This window comes from Protopterus annectens, chromosome 12.part0 (assembly GCF_019279795.1).
Source record: "Protopterus annectens isolate FY-2018-M chromosome 12.part0, PAN1.0, whole genome shotgun sequence".
NCBI classification, from domain to species: Eukaryota; Metazoa; Chordata; order Ceratodontiformes; family Protopteridae; genus Protopterus; species Protopterus annectens.
This window is the reverse complement of record NC_056746.1, coordinates 368,223,171-368,245,724: the sequence shown is the minus strand read 5'-3', so window position 1 is coordinate 368,245,724 and position 22,554 is coordinate 368,223,171. Positions and strand designations below refer to the sequence as shown.

Here is a 22,554-nt window from a genome sequence, read left to right as displayed (position 1 = left end):
ATATTGTGTGTAATTAAGGATCAGATTATTCATTTTCTGGTCTTTATATATAATTTTATTTAGAATTTTTATCAATTATGGACTCTCCTTCCCCAAAGAATTAAATATATAAGAGAACTCAGTATGAATTAAATTAATAAATAATTGTAAATGAGATGAAATCCTAGAATCAGTATTATGTTTTAGATACAAAGACACAAAAGATTTAATTTTAACTCCATCAAAACACTGATACCAGCAAACAAAATATTGTCTTCCCCATTTATGATTTATATGAATCGGTCCATTATTTATAAGATTTTTAACTAAAAAAAGAACAATGGATTCAATCCAAAACTTATAATTTAAATTATTTGAATTATTTTTAAGCTCTTTAAGGTATGATTTATATAATATGATTTTTAGGAGGGTAAAAAGTAATTGATATATAATTACAGATAAATATCCAAAACTAATTAAAAGATTTATGACTATTAAAATGTAAAACTTTTAATTTATTCCTATTAAACAGATGATAATGTAAAGATTTCCAGTTCGTGACATATTTAAGTTTACTATCAAATTGTCGAGGTGACCTATGACTGTGCAAATCCCCAACCCAGAACAACAGAAAACCATCCAGCCGACTGCTCTGATTCTTTCTAAGGAAAGAATCGACATTCGACCCTTCACCATCTTGAAAAAAGATACATTAGGATGCAGAGAATTTCCTACTGTACTGTGCCCCATACCCCCTGCTACTTATATATTCTACCTCCAAGATTGCACTACACTATGGAAAAGGGTCATTTTCTCAATCCCCACTGTAGTGCAATGCACTTCACAGCACCAACACTCAAATCTGCGAATGCAAGCTACGTAGCTATGTATCATAGTCGACAGGAATAGTGTTCGCAGTTTTCCCTCTCTGCATCTCCATGTTTGATTTTCAAACAGTTGAGGTAAGTCACCTAGACATTTTGACAGTAAATCCATATTTATTATCTAGCCAATTAAAAATAGTTTTTTAAAGTATTTTTTTTGCGTATGTTTCTATACTCAGAAATGAATGCCTCCAAAATTGCAAGGTCTAAAATGATATAAACTCAATCTGGATTTATTTGGCTACTCTAAAAATATTTCAGTAATTTATTTATTCATTTAATTTGTTTTTATTAGATGGCAAAATAAGAGATTGAGTTATATATAATATTTTTTTGGAAATAATATAATCTTAATTAACTGTAATCTGTCTTCAACTGGAATAAAAATTTTGTTTCAAGAGATGATTAGAGTAGTTTTTGAAGATATGATTCATTACTAAGACCAAAAGGTACTATAGTATGATGTTCTTGCTACTCAGTCTCCTGTACTGTCAGACAATCCAAATGGAAATGCCCAACCTATTTGCATTGTCTATCAAAGCTAATCAAATTTTGTGCGTATGCCCTGTTTCCCTGCACTGGGAACATTTAATGTGTCACAGAATCATAAAAATGCCAAGTGTTTTTGTCATTTTTACATAACAAATGCTCTTTTTCATCCATAGTTCCCATTATAGGAATACACATTATCTGTCCATTAAATATGTTTAAATAAGCCCACGATTCCCAAGACCCATTCCATAAACCATGATCATCATATATTATTTGAATGTCAAATATTGACTGACAATAATAACTGAAAAAATGTTTTAATTGTATACGGTCCACCTCTGCAATGGGAAACTGTACCACAGTCTGTTTTTGAAAAGAAATATTTAACTCCCATCATGTCAAAATTAGCACAAGGAAGGCAAAGTTTTTGTTTAATCAGAATTTGCCAGAAAAGTCTCAGCTTTGGTCACATCTTTAAATGTAATGTTACAAAATTTTTCCTTCCCTGCATGGATAAAAATATGAACTTCAGCAGCATTCATTCTTAATGGTACCGCAGTTGTGTTGCAGACATTAAAGCCATCAACAGAATTACCAGTTTTTGGCATAATTCTTACCACTGGTAATTTCATGTCCATGCTGTTAGCATACTTCCTTGACACAGTGCTTTTTTGCACTGCTCATGCATGTGAAAGTTTTAGGGGTTGCAAACTTCCTCCATTGTTCTCTGGCATTCTGTCCTTCAAAAAAAAAAAAAAAAAAAAAAAAAAAACAAGAATGGATGCATTCCTAACATTCTTTGACCTCTGACATTACAACATATCCTTACCACCTTTCATAACAAGGGCATCATTCACTACACTATCACATTTGTCCACTGTTTGGCTCCACAAAGCTCCCTCCAACTTCAAGGACTCTCTCTCTCTCTTACATCAAGTGCAATAACTGATTCATTGGCAAATGGTCATCTTCCAAAACTGAAATTTGTACACCAGAACTCCTGCCAGGCTCTCGAGTTGTTTCCATAGTACTCCCTTTCCGAATAGGCTGTCATCCATTTTGCCATAAGAAATTCAAAGAGTAGGGAAAGTTCCTCTCTGCCCTGGCCAAATTTCCCCTAGTCATTATGAATACCACCTTGGGTCTCCCTGAAGAGAGATCATTGGCCTAGTTGGGCTAACTTGGCTAGCAAAGTATAAATAAAAATAAATAAAGTAAAAAAAAAATCTACAAGGTAACCACACCCTTATAGACTTACTTTGCAACAGCAATTACTTGTCCTTAACAGTACTTGTTTAGAATTTTCCCAGTTTAACAAAACTTGTTTAGAAATAAAATAAACCAGGTGCTCCAAGGGACCAGAACTCATATCTACAAAGCATTTATTGTCTTACAGCTTAAAAAGTTTAAAAACAAACTGCTGTTGCAAAAAATCAAACAGGTTTGCGCTTTCGTCTTTCAAGTGAATTTCATCATCAGATCTGATGATGTTATTAGCGGTAAACTTGTTTGATTTTTTACAACAGCAGTTTGTTTTTAAAATTGTTTAAGCTGTAAGACAATAAATGCTTTGAGGATACGAGTTCTGGTCCCTTGGAGCACCTGGTTTATCTTATTTTTGGAATACTTACTGGGTTTGCTACCTTGTCTTTTACTAAACTTTTTAGAAAGTTTTTGCTGTTTAGTTCCACTTAATGTAACGTATTCCACAGTAATACAATTCCCTGTAATATTCTGTCTAATTTGACAAAGAAAGAGTGAAAGTTAACTTGGTACAGACAGTGGAGCTTTAGATTATGAAGAATCCAAGGAATGTAATAAAGCAGATCTGGTGGTACAACTGCTAAGAGAACATCAAATGTGAAGTTGTCCTATCTCGCCTTCATTCATTATTGATGGGTTTGGAACTGATCCTCAGTTCCGACTCGGCCATTTACTAAATCTTGAAGTCTTCAACTAGCTCGTGGTTCACTCCCTATCCCATGATGCTGTAGGGCATTCCCCAGAACTCGTTTGCCGGTGAAACGGATCGAGTGTCTCATCTAGCTCTGGCTAAGTGAAGTTTGTTTTTGTTCATTAAAACTTTAAAAATTTCTATATACAGTTTTAACAATATTACTAGTTTGTTATATTTCCTACTTTACTCACATTTATAGTGCTTTCTTTATATAGAGTGTTTGTTAGTTTTACTTGGCCAAGTTTTCATTAGGACTCAAATCCCATATCCCAACTTTTCTTACGATAGTTTAAAGTGTGCTATATATATTTAGTGGAATTCATTATTAGAATTATTATAGTTGTTAGAAATAGTTTAGTAATTGCTTAAAATATTTTTCTCTTGTCAGCCTGAAGTGAAGGCTAATGTGTATCTGTATACATTTACACCTCTAGTCCAGTAGATTATTAGATTTTAGCAGAGTGTTATTCCTTTATGCAAACAGCCGTTTGTAATTGCTTGTGTGTTAAACTGTTATTGATTCATAGGTTCATAGGCAGATACTAGGCTATCTGCCCCAGGGCATTTATAAGCCTAGCCAGAGTGTATTTGGCTTCCGCCTCCCTATTAGATTAGCCTACTGTGCCTCTGTAAAGTAGGTCACAGAAGGTACCCTTTTAAGATTAGTTTATTGTGCCTCTGTCTAGCAGGGACACAGAAGAGATCCCAGGGGTGAATTTGCGATTTCCCATCCACGCGTCCAGATTTCGCTTGAAGAGGGTCAGCGAGGGGCTATGTCTAACATGAAATGGGATTCTATTCTAGAGTGAGGGGAGCCTCTGGGAAATGAATCTGTCCCTCCAGCATGTCCTATTTATTTTTGTGCTGAGGTTTAGGTCCCTGGAGCGTGTAGCTCTAAGGGACTTGGATTTTTTGAGGTGGAGCATGTCCATTAATTCTGGGTTTGACATGGCTTTGTATGTCAGGCATAGATCGCCTCTGAGTAGGCGGTAAGCAACTGAGTAGAGCTGGAGTTTCTTTAGTCGAGCTGCATAGGACATCTGTTTGTAGCCCATGATCCTCTTGGTGAGGTACTTTTGGGGTCTCTCCAGTTGCTGCAGGTGTCGGGTAAGGTACATCCCAAAAGGGGCATTGTATTCAATTATGGGCCTGATGAGTGACGAGTAGAGGGGCACAATGACCTCTCTTAATCTAGATGTGAACCCTTTTGTGATAAGGTGGGCTATATAGAAGGTCTTTCTAACCACTTTGGCAACGTGATTATCAAATGAGAGATTGCTATCTACGTTGGTCCCCAAATCTCTAATTACTTCTTCCGTACTTAATGGATTACCACCTATGTGGTAGTTTGTGGGCACCTTGTTTACTTAATGGATTACCACCTATGTGGTAGTTTGTGGGCACCTTGTTTTTCCCAAAGGGGATGACTATGCACTTTTTAGCATTTAGCTTGAGGCCATGGCTCTGGCACCAAGCATCCGTCTCTGTGAGACCCTTTTGGAGGATGCTTGTGTCAGCTGGAGATTCGATTATGGCCCCCAGTTTGCAGTCATCTGCGAACTTTGTCAGCCATAATCCCCCCGTGTTAGCCTGAACCTCAGAGAAGTGTATACCGAACAAGAGAGGTCCCAGAACTGAGCCCTGTGGGACGCCACTTGTAACTGGTTTGGATTCGGACATGGCGCCTGCGATTCTGACCATGTGGGTTCTATCTCTGAGCCAGTTTGCAACCCATCTTGTGATATAGGGGTTGATATTTAAGCTGGTAAGCTTAGTTATGATGCCCGAGTGGGGTATTGTGCCGAAGGCTTTTGCGAGGTCCAGGTAGGCTGTGTGGACTACCTTGCCCTCATCTATGGCTTTGGTAACTGTTTCAAAGAAATCAACTAGGTTTAAGAGGCAAGATCTGCCCTTAACAAAGCCGAATTGGGTAGGGTCCAGTGTCTGGAGGCTCCCAATGTCTTTGTTTATGAGTTCCATGATAATACGCTCCATAGCTTTACAGACCATACTAGTCAGGCTTATGGGGCGATAGTTTCCGGGGTCCGTTGTGGCACCACCTTTGTGAAGTGGGACCACTGTAGCTGTACTCCGTTCTTTGGGTACATATCCTGTAGTAAGGCTAAGTTTGAACAGTGACTTAATGTGAGGGTTCAGTTCTTCTTGGAGCTCATGTAAGACACAGCCTGGGACACCGTCCGGTCCCATAGAGGCTGTATTTTTTGCTTTGGAGAGGGCAGCTTTCACCTGTGCATCTGTGATGTCAGGGAGGTTACATTCAGTTGGGATAGGCATTTGCTCCTTTGGGGGGGAAGGGGGGGAGAAGTTTGCGCTGAATCTGTCTGCCAGGATGTTGGCTATGTCTGTAGGTTTGGTATATTTTGTACCGTTATGCAACAATTCAGAGCATATCTGGGAGTTTCCGCCCATGTTCCTGACATAACTAAAGAAGGCCTTGTGATTATCTTTAGTGTCTAGGGCAATTTTTCTTTCGAAACTGGCCATTGATGATTTTATAAGGGATCAAAGTTTCTTGCTAATACTGATCAGAGATGCCTTCCCTTTTTGGGATATCTCTTTATAGCTTGTTTTACTTAGAGAACTATTGAGCCTGTTTTAAATTAGAGGGCTGTTTCTTTTTTCTAGGTGTGTTTTTGTAGTGTGTTGGTTAGAAGATGTCAAAGCAGCGTAAAGAAGCCAAACCTTCGGGTTTTAAGAGGTACCCCAAATGTTCTCAAAAAATATTCATTACGGATGGATACACTGATTGTGTTTATTGTTTGGGGGCACTGCATGTACCGGAGTCTTGCTCTATTTGCCACTCCTTCAGCTTAAGATTCCTTCATGAAAGAAGGAATAAGGTGATCCTCAAAGCCTACTTAAATCTTCCTTTTCAGAAGCTTTAGAGGGGTCAAAGCCATCCAAAAAAATCAGTCTCCTGCTCAAAAATCAGACAGAGGCTCTAAAAGATCATCATCTACATCATCTGGTAGATCGGAACTATCCAAGAAACTATCGAAAATGTCAGAATCAGTTGAACTTGTTTGGCCTTCCATCTCAGCTCCATCTGTTTTGGGCTGGATGGAGTTGCAAGTTAGGAGCCGCTCACCTGTATTGAAGCCGGTCTTGTTTACATTAAGGTCATCAGTACTACAGTCTGTGGCACTTCCAGCCCCATCCTCTCGATCCCCCAAAAGCCTTTCAGACTATGATGTGGATCATCTTGTGCAGAAACTATTGAGGACACCGGTGCTAGCCAAACTTTTGTCATAACTGACCCAATCAGTTTTAGAACCGACTGGACGCATCCCTTCTACGTCGATTCCTCCTCCGACCCAAACTGTGGCTTTGGAGCCAGAATGTGTAGAACTGATAGAGGTGGAGCCGTCAGGGCCGAGACGTACTTCGGCATCTTCGGCTCAAACTGCTCTGACTACCTCTGTGCCATCTGAGGTGTCTAGGAGCTGACACTCTCTGATCAGATCCAGGGAGGCTAGTCGGACCAAAGTTTTATCGGTTCCAAACTTGTCTCTCGGGGCCTCGGCATGCGTGAGTTCAACTCCTACCTGGATGAGTTTGTGCAATTTTGCAGGGCTCTTCAAGTCATCCTTTGTTAATATCCCCTTCGTTGGCTCATCCTTGTTCGGGCCTAAAGTAAAAGACACTCTACCTAGGTTTGAGCAGAAAGGAAAAACTCTCTGCCATTGGAGTCCATTTTTCCACACTTTCCAGACCTTATCCCAAAGTTCAAAAGGGTGGAAAGATGTGGTTTCAGAAATCCCAAAGAGTTTTTCCAGACACATAATGTGAGCCTTCCCCCAGGGGGCAGAGAGGGAGGCAATAATGGAAGATGCTGGCCATGTGGCAGAGGGGGTCCGCAAAACCAGGGCAACAGAGACTCTTTCTTTTGGAAGCCCTTCCAACGCTCCTGAAAGAAGGCCCATATGTTCCCCTCTAGAGGCAGTTGGGGGCCAACTATCTTTGTACCCAGATGCCTGGCTAAACATAACAAAAGACAAATTGGTACAAAAGATAATATCCAGAGGTTATTCTATACCCTTTTTTCTTCCTCCCCCATGTTTATCAAACATTCTGGATGTTCCACCTAGTGACAGGAAATTAGCAACTCTAGAAATTCAAAAGTTGCTAAGCAAAAGTCATCCAAATGGTCCCATTAGATCAGATAGGATCCAGAACTTACTCAAGGTTCTTTTTAGTTCCAAAGAAAACAGGGGATTGGAGACCAGTTTTGGATCTCAGTAGACTAAACAAATCTGTAAAGAATACAAAGTTCCGGATGGTTACACTGTAGTCAGTACTTCCCTTTTTGGGAAAAGACAATTGGATGTGCTCAGTAGATCTCCAGGATGCGTACTACCACATAAAAATGGACAGACTATCCAGGAATCATCTGCACTTTTGGCTGGGAGCCAGTCATGTCCAATTTTGAGCTCTGCCTGTCTCTGTCTTGGTCTCACTACAGCCCCCAGAGTGTTTACCAAATGCATGGCAGTAGTCACGTCTCACCTGAGACGTTTAAGGTTCTGGGTGTTTCCATATTTAGACTGGCTCCTAACCACCACCACCAAGCATCTTCTCGTAAAAGCAAGAGATACCGCAATCAAACTTTGTTCTTGCTTAGGGATCGCAATCATTTACAAAAAAATCTGCCTTATTGCCATCGCAACATATCGTCTTTATAGGTGCAGATTTAGACACCACAACAATGACAGTCAAACTACCAGCAGAAAGAGTACAAACCTTACGGTTACAGGTTCTAGACCTACTTCGCAAAAGAAAGACACAAGCAAGGACAGTTTTGAAAGTAAGAGGTACCATGACAGAAGCAATAAATGTAATTCCCTTAGTGAGAATGCACAAGAACTCCCAATGTCGCACCAGATTATGTTGACAGAATCCTGCAGAACAGATGTCTGCTGGTGGTTTCATTCAGAGCAAGTCATCGTAGGTCGACCTTTTGTTCTTCCACGACCACTTGCCACAGTGACCACGGATGCTTCCCAGATTTGGGGGGGGGGGGGCATTATCAGGGAAGAAGGAATCACGAGTCTCATTTGCATATCAATGTCCTAGAGATGAGGGAGGTGCTTCTTGCGTTGCAAGCATTTCAGGACTTTCTTCCTCTGGGAACGATTGCTATCCAGTCAGACAGTATGTCAGTGGTATGGTATATAAACAAACAAGGAGGAACCAAATCTTACCCCCTTTGTTGAGAGGCCATGAGAGTATGGCAATGGGTGACATCCTCCCAACGTTTTCTAATAGCAACGCACATCCCAGGGAGACCCACCGTGATACCAGACAAACTCAGCAGAGCAATACTAATGCCTCACAAGTGGTCCATAAAACAAGAAGTAGCGGAAATGATTTTCTGAAAATGGGACCAGCCTTGCTGCGATCTCTTTGCCACACCCATAAGCACCAAATGCAGAAGCTACCTTGCCCTAATCCCCCCTCTGGGGGAATCCCCAAGGGATGCACTCATACACAATTGGCCCCTGGCTCTCCTCTATGCCTTTCCGCCCTTCCCTGTGATACCAAAAGTACTACAGAAAGCCGGTGTACTGGGAAGGACCCTAATACTTATAGCCTCTTACTGGTCTTGTCAAATTTTGTTCCCCTTTTTGCAGCCTCACCTAAAGGAGGAGCCATGGATTTTGGACCCAGTACCAGATCTCCTGTCTCATCCATTGGAAATGCTCCATCCATCCCTACAGACCCTCAAGTTGACAGTGTGGCTACTCCAGTTCTAAACATAGCCAGGCTAGCTAACCTTACAACTTCAGTTCAACATATACTAATATCCTTTCATAAACCTTCTACCAGAAGACTGTATCTCAATAAATGGAAGAGGTTTTCTACTTGGGCTATAGAAAATCACATTGACCCATTCTCTGCCTCTGTATCATCAATTCTAGAATATTTGGCAAAACTTTTTGATGAGGGTGTGGCTGCAGCTACTATTCATGTTCAGCTAGCAGCAATTTCAAATTTTCATTTTGGAGAAGGAGGACTCAATGTTATGTTCCATAGGCTTTGTAAGGCTTTCATAAGAGGCACAAATCTATTAAGACCGCCCATGAAACCACCTCTACCTCCATGGAATCTAAATTTGGTATTGTCATGCATAATTATACCCTCCTTTGAACCTGCGTCATCCTGTGACTTAAAATTTTTAACCTGGAAAACAGTTTTCATAGTAGCTATCACTTCAGCAAGGTGAGTCTCGGAATTACAGGCATTATCTATTAAACCTCCATATATGCAGTTTCATAATGACAGAGTGTCTCTTCATACAAACCCATCCTTTTTACCTAAAGTGTACTCAGAATCAAACATCAATCTGTCTATAGATATGCCAGTGTTTTTTCCCAAATATGGCAGTAAGGCAGAATATTTGTTATACCAACTCGATGTGCATTCACAGTTATGCTTCTATTTACACAGGACAAAAGAGTTCAGAAACACTGAACAACTGTTTGTTTCCTTCTCAGATTCTAAGAAGGGAACTGCTGTAGCCAAAACAACTATTTCCAGATGGTTATCAAACTGTATCACTTTTATCTACCAGAATTCGAGTAAAAGTCTTCCAGATACAATAAAAGCTCATTCAACAAGCGCTATTTCAACCTCCTCTGCCTTCTGTGCAAGATTACCAATTGATACTATTTGTGCAGCAACATGGGCAAGGCCTCAATTCTTTATCACTCATTACAAAGTGGATTTGGCCTCCAGGGACAGGGCCCCTTTGGATCCACTGTTCTAAAGAATGTACTCCTGTGAGCCACCCAAGAAAGATGGTGCTAAGGATGCTATCCCATCAGTAATGAATGAAGGCAAGATAGGACAATTTTACATAAAGAAGTTATGTACTCACCATAGCATTCCATGTGAGTTGTCCATCTTGCCTTCATTCTTATGTCCCACCCTCCTACCCCTTTCTTGGAGGAACAAGAGATTACAAATTGGCACCTAATGGTCTTTGACCCTCTTCTTAGCTTACCAGCTTACAGGAAACCTTTCTCTCTCTCTCTCTATATATATATATATATATATATATATATTTTTATATATATGTATATTTATTACATATTAGGATTACTCTACCAGAAAACATGATCTGGGAAATGCCCTACAGCATCATGGAATAGGGAGTGAGCCATGAGCTAGTTGAAGACCTCGAGTTGTAGTAAATGGCAGAGTCGGAACCGCAGATTGGTTCCAAACCCATCAGTAATGAATGAAGGCAAGATGGACAACTCACATGGAACGTTATGGTGAGTACATAACTTCTTTTATGGAGTTTGAATATAAAACTTGCTGAAAATATAATCCTGTAGATGTAAGTGGAAATACAATTTTACTGAGTCATATAGTTGCAGCAGCAGGTCTCTGAATTTAATGTTAGTAATGATGAACCACTGAGATACAGAAAATACATAAAAATGTTGAAGTGTATTATCTGTTTCTCAATTAATGCATACCACATGACTATAAGGAAGGTAAAGCAGTGAACTTTGCTTTCAACATAACTAGGACATGTTGTTGAGACAGATATGTTGCTCAGAGAATTCCCATTCTCTGGAACAGGCTCCCCATCCACGTGAAGCAGAGTTCCTCCCTATCCCCATTTAAGTGCAACTTGCATCAATGGATGAGTAATCAAAAATTCACCCTTGGTGTAAGTCCTATATCTCTGATGGACAGAGGTAGTCAGTAAATTATCACCTATATAAATCAGATTTGTGGGTCACATGTGGGTTGCACAGCTAGGCTTATAAGGGCCCTAGGAGTTGTTAGGCTAGTATACACTTATGAACCAGTGCAATGAAGATTGTAGAATGTTGAAGTGCTGTTTGTAGGGGTGGTTCCATTTTGGATCTGTGCCAGAGCTGCTGCATTTCCTCTCTAGTTAAATTTTATTGGCTAAACTAAGATTTTGCTTATGCATGTATTTCTGTGTAATTTCTAGGTTTATTAAATGATATTAATCCCTAGGAAGAAGGCATCTATAACCTTCAGTATTCAGACTTTTGATACAATGTGTTCTCTCAGAGCAAACAATTTATGGTGAGAAAGGCTAAGTTAAGTCATCTGAGGTGCTGTCACCTCTGTCCTGCAGATGGTGCCAGTGACCATCTCACCTTTAGCCTCTTAATGGGCAGCAGTTTTTTTTTTTCTTGACAAAATCCTGTTTCCCACTTATAAATGCTACTTGGTACTGTGGATATTTAGAAAAAAATAGTTGTAATCAATATAAAACCTTTTATGTTTGCTTTCTAATAAATTCTGCCTTCTTGTCAGAGAGGAACAGAACTTTGACTGTGTCCCAGGTGACTTGGATTTAGCAAATAAAGTTGGTTACTGGAGCAGCAAGGAGCTATAGGTACTGGGATTGAGTGGCTATTAACGTCATATGTCAGCATCAAGGGAGAGGGATGGAATGGCATTAGCCAACAGCATAGGGGTTCTGGGTCTCCCAGTAAAAAAGTCAGGAGACAGAAATAACCCTAAACTTGAGCAAATATACTTACTTCTACTTCTTGACATATGCCATCAAGCACAGATGAACTTTTGTGTTGTGTAGATTTGCTTCATTGTGTTTGGAGTCATCTCAGGTTGGAACTGCAGAAATAAGTAAAATGCCCCTATAACTCATGGTGGACAGATTAAGGCAATGGTATATTCTCCTGTTTCATTGAGGTCACAGATGTTTTCACATTTGCAGGTAGCAGTAGGGAGATGAAAAAGTAGCAAAAAGAATGGAGGATGTACCAAAGTCTGTAAAATGCAAGGCTGGTGCACTTGAATCAGCAAAAAAGAAACATTAAAAATATCTAAATGTATGCGCAAAAAAGAAACATTAAAAATATCTAAATGTATGCAGATTTAAATATGTGCTGTGCATTCCTTTCAAAATATGTTAGTTATCTAATATTGTAAATCTTTTGGAATTTGCAGTGCAATGTCTCAGAAGGAGGACTAGTCCCGAAATCACTGTATAGGACTGAAGAAGAACTGGAAAACTCAGATCATATCAAATTGTGGACAGAAACTATCTATCAGTCTGCTTTTGTTTTCAAAGGAGCTCCACATGAGGTAATGTCAGTCCTGAAATCAAGGAAGGGGGGTCTTGTGCATGATAGTGATAATGAGAAATAAGACTGTGTTCACAAGAAAGATCTTAAGTAACAGAAAACACAATCTGATGTTGTCAAGTTTCATTCATTCCTCAACATATGGGTTCGGATCTGATACTCGGAGCCAACTGGACCGTTATTCCAACTCGTGGAAATGAACAAACTCTCAAGCTACTTTCCTACTCATAATGCACTAAGCCTAACTCCCGTCAGATCTTGTTTGTTGCTTTTACAATCAGACGTGGTTGACAGCTGTTCTTGAGCATTGGTATAAAAGCCAAGTGTTTTTCTTGAGAATTTTCTTAAAAATGTTCCCTTCAATACTTACTGAATAACTTCTTTGTTTCTTAAGTGTAATTTGCTACCTTCATCTTCTTTATTTCTCTATCTATATATATTTATGAGTGTATTCTTACTACCATTGTTAGTAAGCCCTTTCTTACCCTTGTATAGCCTCATTACTTCAGGGCTTTATTTCTATTTAAAAAAAAAAAGAGTTTTTGCAAACCTTTTCTTCTACTCTCCAGCATTGTTTACTTTAAAAATAACTCAGACACGCAAACCATCTCATTCCTGGTGGATGCTGTCTCAACAACTGTTTCTAGGCCATACCTTCATTCTCCCTTAGCCCAGTGCCACAGTGACCATGGATGCCTCCCAGATTAGGTGAGTGGAGGAACATTTTCTGGAGAAGACAGTCCAAGGCACATGGTCCCCCAAGGAGGCCAACTTGCATATCGATGTTCTGGAAATGAGAGTGGTGCTTTTGGCATTGCAAACATTCCAAAACTCTCACCCTCTGAGAACCATTGCAGTCCGAATGGACAGCATGTCAGTAGTTTGGAACATAAACAAACAAGGAGGAACCAGATCTTACTCCCTTTGTTGAGAAGCCCTAAGGGTATGGCAATGGGTGATTTCTTCCAACTGCTTTCTAATTGCAACGCATATTCCAGGGAAGTCCAGCATGATATCAGACAATCTGAGCAGGTCTATCTTACTACCTCATGAGTGATCTCTGAGCAACAAACTGGCAGACATGATTTTCCATCAGTGGGGCCAGCCTTGCTGCAGTCTCTTTGCATCTCCCCTAAACAACAAGTGCAGCAGCTTCTTTGCCCTAATCCCCCTCCAGGGGAGTCACTGAGGAATGCTCTACTCCACGATTGGTCACGCTGGTCTTCTGAACCCTTATCCCCCAACTACTTGAATTCCCAAATTCCTGCAGAAAGCAGCCAGGTTGATGAGCAAAGTCACCCTCATTGCACCTTTCTGGCCTCGACAAATTTGGTTCCCCTTCCTTCAGCCTCATTTGATATAACCATCTTGGGTTCTGGATCTGAATTCAGACCTTCTGTCTCACCTAACAGGCATGATTCATCCAGACATTTCAAACCTCAAGCTGACTGTATGGCTTCTCCAATTCTATTGATAGCCAGGCAGCCTATGCTGTCTTCATCTGTCCGTTCCATTCTGAAGTCATCCCATAAGCCCCCTACGAGGAAACTCTACAGAAGCAAATGGAGAAGATTTGTTTGTTGGGCAGAGCAGAATGAGGCAGAACCCTTTTCAGCTGATACATTCTGTTCTTGAATTTTTAGCAAATTTATTTAATGAGGGTGGTAGTTCATCCACAACCAAAATCCAACTCACAGTCATATCACATTTCCATGTTGGATTTCAAAATTCTTCCCTAGCATCTGCTAAACTATGCAAAGCATTTTTGAAGAAGACAGTTCTACTTAGGCCTCGTTACAAAGATCCTACACCACCATGGGATTTAGACTGGATACTGCAAGACTTGACACAGTCCCCCTTTGAACCTGCGGCTAAATGTGATCTAAAATTCTTAATCTGGAAGACTGTCTTTTTAGCTGTGGTTACATCTGCTAGAAGAATTTCAGAACTTCAAGCATTTATCTTCTAAGCCCCTGTATTTAGTTTTCCAGAAGGACAGAGTCACCTTGCGTACCAGGGCTTCCTTCCTACCTAAGCTGGTGTCAGAATCCTGCATTAACCTGCCAGTATTTTTCCCAAACTTTGCCAGTAAAGGGGAGTATATGCTACACTTATTGGATGCTCATAGGTAGTTGCTCTTCTACTTGCACAGAACAAAGCATATTAGGAAAACTGACCAACTCTTTGTTTCCTTTGCATATCACAATATAGGTGAATCAGTCACAGAGTTAACTATAGCCAGATGGTTGACAGATTATATCTCTTTTGTATAAAATAAATCGAATCTCCCCCTGCCAAAACCTTTAAAGGCTCACTCAACCAGATCTATAGGTACTTCCACTGTATTCCAATCCAGATCATCCATGGATGATATTTGTGCGACTGCTACCCGGTCAAATCCTCATACCTTTATCACTCATTAAAAATTGGATCTGGTCTGGAGGGGACAAGCGGCCTTTGGCCCAGCCATACTTGGGAATATCCTTCTGTAGAGTCCACCTAGGAAGTTAAGTAGCTGTTGACTCTGTCCCATATGTTGAGGAATGAATGAAAATTGACAACATCAGATTAAGAAGTTATGTTCTTACCATAACATTCCATCTATGTTGTCCATTTTCATTCTTCCTTAACTCCCCACCCTCCTTCTACCTCAAACTACTTCTGGAGGAATGAGAATGTCAAAGACCAAGGACACCCCATGTCCCTTGGATTGAACTTCAGTGATGGCAATTTCTTTATTGTCTTTCTTTCTCTCTCTCTTAAGCTATATATACAATCTGAGGGGAGTTCGGCCTGGTTCATTATGAGTAGGAAAGGAGCTCAAGAGTTTGTTCATCACCACAAGCTGCAGTAATGGCTGAGGTAGATCCGAGTATCAGATCCGAACCCATACATTCAGGAAGAATGAAAATGGACAACACAGGTGGAACATTATGGTAAGAACATAACTTCTTATTTTAGGTACTGAGCTGATTTCATTTATTTGTGAATTCTCGAGACTTTCATTCAGAATCACTACGGTCTATGAAACTAAAAGTTTATTTAATATTTTATTTCTTAACTCATTAACACCTGTGCTGTGTAGAATGTCACATCAGTAGCAACAGACTACAAACATCCTTGTACTCCAGAGCATTTTCAGAAAAATCAACTGAAAAATCGAAGATAAACAAATGTAAATTATTTAATTTAAAATAAAAGCTGTTAAAACTATACAATAGCAATGTTATAAGCAAGAAAGATTCTTTGTAGCAATAATAATCAGTGCATTCATAGTCTTTCCATAAATGCTATAATATATTTTAATGCAAACAAACCCCAAGTTATATTTTTTGCTAAAATTTCACAAGCAAGTTGTCATTTCTTGGAAACTATACAACCTAGACATATATCAATGCTCATCATATTGATCACCGCTGCAGTAGTCTTAACTATATGTGGGTTGTATCCTGCCAAGATATAACGGCTGGCTAGCGTCCAAGGCTTCAGGGCACCTTCCACATACCCAAACTGTCAAGCAGCTCAAGGTGAGCTTACTGAAAGACAAGATTTGGTGCAACGTCCTTCAGAGCTTTACTGCTGCCGAAGAGTACATTCCTGTGAGGCTTTTGAGGATCGATGGTCAGCTTGTGCTTTCCTTTGCAAGACAGATAAGATTCCTTTGGGGGGGGGACTTCCATTTTCTTAAATGCATTGATGTTTTATTACTGTCCTCTTCAGGAAAGTTATTTTAAAGCCAGGATTTTTGTGTTTTAATGGACTGTCTCAAAACTGATAGTTACTTTTAAACAGAATGCTCGTTTTTTCTTTCAGTTTAAAAGTAGTGTTAACCAACTGAACCATATTTTCTGCAGAAAAATTGTGTTTATTTTTCCTTGGTGTGGCTGGCATAGTGTTTGACAGTGCATTTTACAGATTTTTTTCTATCAAAAAATAAAATAATTTTGTGGACTTGTAGTTTTACTGGCATTTGCTGCTTGTCTTCCCTTGGGAAAGCGGCACTGTTTTTGGTTTGACCATGGAACAGACTACAGGTCCACAGTCAGTCCTTCTTCCAGCCAAAAAAGAAAATGTTAAGCAAACAATCTTTGCTGCTAGAGCAATTTGCCTAAACCACAGGTGGGTGACTTTGCTGTGGGTTTGTTGTACCTCAGACCACTCACCTTTGACCCTGGATCCCTCTGGTGTAGCATCTACAGCAGTTATGGAGTGGGGGATAATCCTGTGTGTCTGTGTGGCAATTGCAGTCCCCTCAGTAGCCAAGGGAGAGCCATTCTTGTCGGTCCTGGGAGAGAGAGAGAGAGAGCGCGCAGGGAAGGTTGCCTTGTGCGACGATGCTGTGTTCATCCCTGGCAAAGCAGCTTCTGCCATTAGTAACACAGTTGGCCTCATTGTCTTATAAAAAAGAAACAGAAAACCAAGCATGTATCTACTCCTCCTCAAACTTCTTCAGAGAGGAGTAGTTTACTGGGTCTGGCTCAGGGTTTAATTCAGGCTGTTAATGCTTCTTGTAAAGTAGTTTCTGGTAAAAGAAATAGGGATTCCTCTTTTCCTGAATAGATTCAAGATTCTGAAACTGAAGAGGAAGATGCAGGGACAGATACACATTTTTTTCCACAGATTTTTGATTCAGACAAATAGGAGATCTCACTTTCTGATTCTCCCCATGGGGGTGTTTTTCTCTGAGACTTTTGCTAGAATGTACCTGTATTTTCAATGGGGGAACATTGAGCTTTTTCAGTCCCTCAGAAAATATGAGCCTTGCAGAAGGATTTTCCAGAACTTACACACCCATTCCTCCTGTTCTGTCAGCTTAGAGGATATGTGTGTTAATGCTTGCAATTTTCCTGTCAGTCAGCCAGCTGCCTGTAAAAAGGTAGATGGGGTTTATAAAATTCCTTAGTTGTTTATATTATTATACACTATTCTCAAACCTGACTCAGCAGCTATAGCTTTAATTTATCCCACTGCTGCTAAGCACTTAGCTAATTCCAATCCTAGTCTTTCAGATAAGAGCGGGAAAATTATTGATAGGTTTGGAGAAAAAAGTGAATACTTCCACAAATTTGGTCTTCAAATTTTTAAATAGTCAGGTTCATAGGTTAAAGTTTGTTCTGTCAAATGGTGAAAGTATAAAGATTGTTTTATATGCAGTGTCTTCTTGTGAGTAAAAATCTGATTTAAATAACTTAGGTTCTTCTTTTGCACAAGTCTCTACATATTGTTTGCAGTGTGTGTGTGTGTGACTGTTGATAATTTGTCCAGGAGGTTTGCACGGCTGCATTCTCTGAACATTCCAGATGATGTTAAAAATGAAGTTTTAAATTCTTCCGTGGACAGAAATTTAGTGTTTAGTCCCCCTGCTGCAGAGATGATCAAAAAGAGTGACGACAGGGGCAAGCTGATCCAGGCAATCTCTAAGCTTTTTCAGTTCTCCTTTTCCAAATTGTCCAAGGGAATTTTCTTTCTCCTCTTCCATTTTTGGCAGAAAACAGAACAGACTATCTCAACAGAATTCAGGTAAACAGACATTTATTAAGGAATGGCAAAGAAGTTCCAAAAAGAAGTCTTTAACCTCCCACAACTAAGGACATTCCAGTATGCCTAAATGACTATTCAAGAGACCTTGTAATCCACTCCTAACCTGGCCCTCTTTTTCTTCCAGAAAATCTTAATCTCTGTTTTTCTGTTTGGCAACAGATGGCCTCAGATAAATGAGTTCTGAATATCTTTCACCAAGATTTCAGATGGCAATGAGAGGAAATTCCTGCTTTCCAGGGGGTCATTCCTTATCCTCCAGATCGGACTGTTTGGATTCCACGTGTTCTTCACCACATGCTGTCCCAAGGACTGATAGAACCAGTTCCTCTTTCCTAAGTGGGGAAGTAATTTTACTGAAGGATGTTCGTGGTGCTCAACCTGTTTGTGATAGTGCCTTAATTCAAAATGAAGCCCCTTCACAACCTGTTATCTCTTCTTCCCCTTTAATGTAACACTAGACTTATAAGATGCTTATCTTCACACCTCTGTTCTTCCAGACTTCAGATGTTTCTTAGGGTTTTTTATGTCTGGATCACATTATCAGTTCTCTGCCTTAACATTTTGATTATCCACTGCACTAAGGGTGTTCTCAAAGACTACAAGGTCTCCATATTTTTCTATATTTAAATGACTTGTTTATCTTTGCAGAGTCAAGTGTCAGGAATCTCTCTCTTGGTTGTGAGATCTCTTACACAAGCTTGGATTCCAAGAGAACAGACCAAAGTCTTTCTTGACTCTTTCACACAGGATTGTTTTCCTGGGATATCAACTAGATACCTCATTTCAGAAAGCTTTTCTTCCACAAGAAAAAAAAAATAGGGATTTATTTAGATCTGGTTTTGAAGTTTTCCACTCAGACTTCAGTCACTGTGAGGAATACCTCAAAATTTTGGGTCTCATGGTATCTATGATTCTCATTATACCCCTGGCAAGACTCTACATAAGAAAGATACAATGGTATCTGAAGTCATCTGAAGTCTGTTTGGTCCCAGCATCATCACCATGTATCTTTTCAAACCCAGTGCTGGGGTTTGACAAAAGAGAAATCTTTTGGTAGAAATGACATATATCCTCAAATCCAGGTCTCCCTTTCTCCCTTCCTTCTTCAAAGCAATCAGTCACCACAGATGCTTCAGACTTTGCTTGGGGAGCAGTTTCAGAAGGACTAAAAGTGCAGGGGTGTGGGACACCAAGGACAGATGCAGTATCTAGGAGATGCTTGCCCTGATCGAGGCACTCAACTGTCTGAATCATCTTTGGCTGCCAGGACCTCTTCAAAGTGGTTACAAGCAATACCACAGTTGTGTAGTACATCGACAAGTAAGGGGGAGCCACTTTGTACCCCCTTTACAGACTAGCAATATTAGCTTGAGATATGGCCTCATAGCAAAATCTCACTCTACAGGCATTCTGCATTTTGTAAGAGCAAAAATGCGTGGTAGACAAAGCTGAGCAGGACCAGGGCAGACCCTCATGAATGGAAATTATATCAGGGAGTCATCCAATATTTGATCCAACTGTGGGGAGTTCCTCAAATAGACTTCTTTGCCTCCTCTCTGAAAAATCAGTTGGCAAGATTGGGGAGGGTGGCCTAATGGCTAAGGTGTTTGCCTTATAAACACAAGATGCAGGGTTTGAGTTTCACAAGGGATAATTGGCTAGGCTTAAAATGGCTCGCAAGGGCAGTTAGGCTAGTACTAATCTATGAACCTATCTATGAACCTATTACAGTACTCCATGCAAGAAGGCCTGGAATGTAGATGTCTTTTCTTTTCTTTGTACAGGAATGTTCCTGTATGCTTTTCCACCTTTTCCACTAATATCACTAATATCCTGGGTACTTCTGAAGATTCAGAAGGAATCCCACAAGATCATTGTGGTGACTCCTTTCTGGCCCAGGTAACAGTGGTTCTCTCTTCGTTTGGAAATGGTCAGGAACAATAACCACAAATTTCCACACAGACTGGGTTCACTCACACAAGAACAGGGGTGTTTGATATACCCCAATGTCAACCAACTTCAGTTGACTGCCTAGATGATAGGGTCTTAATTCCTTTTTATCCACCTGTTTGCCAAGGATGAGCAGCAGGTACAAATCAAGGCAAGACAGCCTGCTAGTAGAAAATCATATCTTAGCAAATGGAAAAGGTTTTCCAGTTGCTGGCAACAACATGACCAATACCCATTCAGGTCTAGGCCATTCAGGGCTAGTTTTTCTCTGGTTGTCTGGTTTTACAATAGTTGTGCGAGTTACTATTGTATGGCCTTTGTTATTTCTCTGTGGGGATTGGGAGAGGAAGTGGCTATTCAAGCATCTACTGTTATGGAAAGTTTTACTTATACAACTGTACTTTATTTACACAGATCCAAATGCTAATGATCATTCTTGATCAGAGTAGTTTTACCTTTATCGACTATATTTATGATTCTTGTTGTCTATTAAATGATGGAATGCCTGCCACTTATTTTATTTATAATTTTTTCTTTCTTTCAAAATTCCTCATTTATACATTTCATGTTACAAGTTGAAATACAACAAAAAGTCGTAATCATTTAGTTATGAAACTGGGGAGTAAATAATATACCATTCTCCTTTAAAAGGAAACTTCCAGAAGAGATTATGAATGTTATTTCCACAGTATCAATAGTATAGGAGAAATAAATATCTAAAGAGCACCTTCTATTACATCTGTACCATTTTTGACTATAAAATTAAAATAATAAATAAAATGCAGTTTCCATATTAGTATCAATTTTCAGTTTTGCAGTTGGTATAAGCTGAAGTATTTGTCAGCATGGGAGAAGATGGTTAACAGACCATGTTGCTTTGCTAAAGGTGGTCTGTACCCATCCCACCTGGGCTTCCGGATATTGGCTAAAACTTTGTCCACCCATTAGATCCTTTTTTAGGCAATGCCAAATTGACAAAACTACCAACTTAGCAAGTAACTTTATTACTGCTCAATGCTATGAGCCTTAAGAAGACCTACAAGTTGTCTTCACTCTGGAGAATATAGACATCTATGCCATTACCTGAGACATTTTATTTATTTATTTTATTTTCCATTTGTTTACCGGGTTAGTCCGACTGGACCCAAGGTGATGGGAGGCCCGGGGAGAAAAGCTCCAGATACATAGTAAAAAAATGATAAAAAAATAATAGAAATAATAAAAAATTATATAAACATAGCTGTTTTGTACAAACAGCATAGAACATATAAAAGGAGTAAAATCAGAGTTTTACAAATGATGCAGCATACAGTGATTAGAATATTGAGAAACAAATTAAACAAGATATTATGCAACAAATATAAAATTGTTTGAACATAAATTCAAAAAGAAGTTTCCATAGACAAACAGGGTCTTAAACTAGAAATCATAACTATAAAGGTGGTCTAAACACCTGGTTCACAGTACTATGCACTAAGTGAAACTACACACTACACCTTTGATCTAGGGATGTTGAAATTCAGAAACAGGTGAAATTGGTCTGGTTCTGTATAGGAACATATCCAAGTTTTGAATAGGAGATCGTTTAGTAGGGATTTGAAAGTATGTTTACTATTTAGACATCTAATGTCATGCGGTAGTGAATTGTTGGCTTTAGCAACTGCATCAGAATAAAGAGATTGGCCTGAGCTATGTAAGCAATTGGTAACAAGTCAGTAGGGTGGTATTGGAAGATCTTAGTTGATGTGCAGTATTATGGAAGGTGAACAGACCAGAGAGGGCAGGTATTTTATATAGCAGTTGATGGGTCAGTAGAAGATGATTGTATTTTAGTAGGTTATGGAGTTCTAACCATCTTTGCTGTCTTAGGGAGAGGCAATGGTGAGAATGAAACTTGGCATTGGTTGCAAATTTTGAGATTTTATTGTAGCAGGTAGATAGTTTCAGAAGGTCAGATTTGTTTAGGTTAATTAGAACTGGGAAAGCGTATAGTAAGGTGGAGTAGATGGGTACGAGAGACAGTGATTCGGGATTCCTGTGTGAGGAAGCTCTTGCATCGGTAGAGTAAACATAGTTTTTTATGAACTTTGGCAATTGTTAGTGCTATATGTTTGTCAAATTTTAGGTTTTGGTCAATAGTTACACCTAGTAGCTTGGCTTGAGTTATTGGTGTGATAAGGGTATTGTTGGAGGATGTTATTGAGAATCTCATGCTAGGAGTGAAATTTTTGGATGGGTGGAAGATCATGAGTTGGGTCTTAGATGGGTTTAGTATGAGTTAGGAGAAATTTTGCCATTTTTCTATAGTAGTGAAGGCTTCCTGGGTTCTGTATTGGAGTAATTGTAGAGAGGGGGTCGAGCAAATAAGGGAGGTGTTATCAGCACACTGTACTATATTAGTTTGTTGGGTAGCCGAGGGGAAGTTATTGGTAAAGATGGAAAATAGTAGGGGACCAAGAATGGATCCTTGTAGAACACCTTGTCCCACTGGGAGGTGAGGGGAGAGAGAGTTATGCCATTTAACAGCTTGTTGCCGAGGGACAGATAATTTTTAAACCACAGTAGAGAGGAGTTATCCAGATTGAGCTCAGAGAGAGTGGGATAGCATGTCAAATGCCTTTGAAAGCTCCAG

At 39.7% G+C, this 22,554-nt stretch overlaps 1 protein-coding gene across 3 annotated transcripts in view; it reads left to right on the top strand.

The window, feature by feature from the left end:
- Positions 1-22,554, top strand: part of LOC122816582 (SEC14-like protein 5) — a 1,360,693-nt gene that overhangs the window by 1,196,525 nt on the left and 141,614 nt on the right. For all 3 annotated transcript variants that reach the window (XM_044089470.1, XM_044089469.1, XM_044089471.1), the window contains one exon: positions 12,295-12,432. In XM_044089470.1, the coding sequence (XP_043945405.1) occupies positions 12,295-12,432 (138 nt within the window). The remainder of the gene's footprint in view (positions 1-12,294; positions 12,433-22,554) is intronic.